A 3,871-nucleotide genomic window follows, 5' to 3' on the forward strand; every position below is an offset into this window, starting at 1 on the left:
CACTTCTATAGGGTGTCAACTTTGGGGGTGATTTTTACCCCTTCAAAATATTTTTCCGCAAAAAAAAAAAAATAGAACTGACTACCAAAACCACAAGATATTGATAGAAAGAACTTTTTTTATTCGTTATTCGAAATTTAAATGCACTCGGAATGTAATCAACCAGAAAAAATCGAATCAATAAAAAGAAAACATTCTCTCGTTACAATAGGTGTTTTTAACAATGTCGTATGAAATAGTGAACTAAAAACTTTACAACTTTGCTTACTAGCAAAAATGAAAAACGACCTGAATGTTGCAATTTTTAAATTATACCATTTTTTAGACAAAATTTCAAAATCTTTTGAAAAATATAAATATTAAATGATCAGAATACTTGTATGAAAATATGATGACAACATTCCAAAGAAAAAAAAAAAAATTTTAAGAAACAAAATCAGCAATGAAATAATTTTTCACTCGTGTCAGGATTGAGATAATAGTCAATAATAATTGTTAATAATATGGAATTGTGTCGATAACAATTGAACATTGTTACTAACGAATGATTATTGATCATGGTAATCCATAAATAAAGAGTTTTAAATTGTTATAAACAATAAAAATAGGGATCCATTCTATATAAATGAGTACTTTTAATGCATAATTTTTTCTTTTACGGAAAAAAAGTTACCAACTGTATGATATAAATGAAAACTCACTCTTTTTGTTTATAACAATGAAATTTGTTGTAAATAATGAAAAAAAGGATCTATGAGGTATGTTTGAATTCTTCTAACGTAGAATTTTTCCTTTTACTAAAATGAAGTAAAAAACCATATCAAATGAATGAAAAGACACTCATTTCATTTATAACAATTCCATACGTTATAAAGAATAGAAAGAGGTTCTATACAAGGTGTTTTTTCATTTTTTCCACTGGGAAGTTGGTCGTGTGGACCACTGCAGAGCGCTGATATTTTATAATTGAAACGATTCATATATAGTTAAATGATTATAAAGAATATGTAGTGACTTTGGTTAGCTGAGCCTATGATTCGTCTGTGTACTGTTAACCACAGTTGACTCATGATAAGAGAATTACTGGAAAGTTATAAGTTTTGTATGACTCGTATCTAGACCAGGAGTAGTCTGGATTTTGAGGAGCAGTCTAGTTTCCACTGTGTCCTGTCAGTCACATAGAAATAAGCGAATTGTTCATATACAGATTGTTCACATATGGATCGTGTGTGTGTGACAGTTCATCAAGCCGTAAGGCGTCGGAGTCAACATCGTTCGCACCTGTTGTAACAAAAATGCTGAACCGGACTAACCTAAGCTTAATGTTGACATTTTATAAGAGTTTAACTGACTGATAAGTTCACAATCATCAATTTAGATGATTAACTGATTAGTTATTCCATTTCAAATGAATATTCTAGAGAACTCTCTAGGTTTCCATTATAGATTTCGACTGCATGAGCTCTTTGTGGGTATACACGTACGGAGTTGACTATTACAAGTTGTCTGGCGGTTAGTATCATATGATGATGCCCAAGATTCGTTCAAATACACACCGAGTACGGACACAGAATAATACTGACAGTAACCGAAGAATACTTGCTAGTATAGAACTAGACAGAATTGTTTTACCTGAAAAATCTGCATTTTAGAAGTTTTTTGGTCTTTAAGAAGGAATATCTACTCCTAGGAATTAATTAGATAACTAGATAATAGCAGTCAAATTGGCGTGTATGAGCTGGTAGGAGGGACATTGTTTGGGTGTTCGGCGGAAATAAGAATGTCAGGTAGTAGATTGAATACCTCGGACCGAGTCAGAACAGAATCCTTAAAAAAGAATGTTCATTGGATTATTGAAATATTTATAGAGAATTCATCTCATGTAATTTTTGTATTATACACTCGGGAGCATCAATGCCTGGTTTGTATCTTGTGAGCAAGTATCGACGGTGAAAATGATTTGTATTTACATTGAGTATCCAATCTTACATCTTTGAAGCTTTGGCAAAATCTAAAAAATATAAAAAATGAAAAACATCATTTTACATCATAACACATCATATTTGAAATATAATCGCGAATTTTATGATTTTTACAGTTCACCTTAAAATTGGAGATTGGGAACTCAATATAAATTAAAAACATTTCCGCCGTTGATAATTGCTCATAAGATACAAACCGGCATTAATGCTCCTGAGTGTACATCATGTTTTGACGTATATTTAACGTTTGTGTTTGATTAACCATATTTGGGTCATATCCGCGTTAATACGCATGCTTTAGAATTATAACGCATGCACACAGAAAACGCATGAGAAAGAAAAAACAAAAATTTGTACCACTTATGTTTTTCTATCCGTCATTAGCCTGACACGGGGAAAAAGATATCAATGGCTGAATATGTTATTGTTGCTGGAATATCTAGTGGACATGAATCTTAATTTGAACTTACAGATTGACATTGTTAAAAATATTAAATGGTGACTTTTTTGCATTTATTTTACACTTGATACGTAATTGCGAATGTACTGTGTAGAATGATTCAGCAAAGTTGATGTGATTAATGTAATCAGTATTATGAAAAGCAAGCTCTTCCATACAATGACTCGCTGCATGATCAGCAACAACAAAAATTTGAAGTAATTCTTTTTGCATCGGAATTTCGTTCATATTCTTATGAGTAAAGTTCACAAAATCCTGATACGTTTCGTATCGGGTAACGTCGTCAAAACTCACTTGCGGCATATAACATACTTTCCAACATTCTCTGAGTAATTTTTGAGATACCATTACGCATAATTGATTTTCACTAGCATTATCTTTATTATCATGAAGAGTCATCATTTTAGTTTGGTTCGTCATCACAACTATCGGTTCACTGAGGAGAATATTATTTTCCGTGACTAAAACTGGACATTTATCAATCCCTGGAAAATTATTATACTTCAGAATGGTTGATACCATGTTGATAGCTATAGAAGAGGCATTGTCAAAAAGACTTGTAAACTGTGAGGTTTCGATAAAATTCCATGCATAGTTAATTATATGACTAATATATTGAGTTAATTTTTCAATGTCGTTGGAACTGTATGTTATTGTATATGGAAGTGTTCCCAGGTATATATGAAGATTTTCCCGCGATTTTAAATTGACATTTTCAAGTTCTTGAGAAACAATTTGATTATCATCAGTATCATTCGAATTACCAGTATTACTGAAATTGTTGTGAGATTTCAGCATATTCAAAAAAGTTAATGCATCTAATTATAACTAAAATAAATGAGTGTTTATAAAAATCTATCTTATGTAAGGATCAATAAATGTCTTGAGTCTAAAGTTAATGTAAATGATAAAGACATGCCAGCGAATTAGCACCGATATTTTTAGAAACGATCTATATTTTCCTGTCTGAACTTTCAAAGGAAACATGTTTTAATGTAAATTTACTCATTAAAGAAAGAATTCTAGAGGGCAGATTAGAAAATTCGAATACTTATGCCCAATACTAGCTTGATCTCGAGACTTCGACTAGATACATATTATCTGGCTGGTATGAATACAAACAAATAAAAGAATTGTTAGACAAAAAAAAAAAAATTATGTAATTTGTTTAGCTAATTGAATGATTATTTTATTAACTGTGGACGATCAATGGGACATAATTACGTGACAAAATTGTATATTAAGTAAAATTAACGAAAATTACATTTTCATTGATTGAGAAAAAAAAGGTAATGAATTCGTATGTATTAATAGTGAACGAAATTTGAATTTCCACATACGATTTAATTCCTGCTCGTTTACGACAGATTTAATTGTTATGAACAAAAAGAGATTGTTTGCATTCATAGTGCATTGTAAGTAACTTTTT

The 3,871-nt window shown here is 30.7% G+C and overlaps 1 protein-coding gene across 1 annotated transcript; it reads right to left on the reverse strand.

Moving 5' to 3' along the window:
* Positions 1-2,320: 2,320 nt before the first annotated feature.
* LOC118071229 (uncharacterized) lies at positions 2,321-3,260 on the reverse strand. The gene has a single exon (NM_001414607.1). It carries the CDS (start codon positions 3,238-3,240, stop codon positions 2,449-2,451), a length of 792 nt encoding a protein of 263 aa, NP_001401536.1. The 5' UTR covers positions 3,241-3,260; the 3' UTR covers positions 2,321-2,448.
* Between the last annotated feature and the right edge of the window lie 611 nt (positions 3,261-3,871).

The sequence above is a fragment of the Chelonus insularis genome, unplaced genomic scaffold (genome assembly GCF_013357705.1).
Source record: "Chelonus insularis isolate UGA/USDA-ARS -01 unplaced genomic scaffold, ASM1335770v1 contig_76_pilon, whole genome shotgun sequence".
NCBI classification, from domain to species: domain Eukaryota; kingdom Metazoa; phylum Arthropoda; class Insecta; order Hymenoptera; family Braconidae; genus Chelonus; species Chelonus insularis.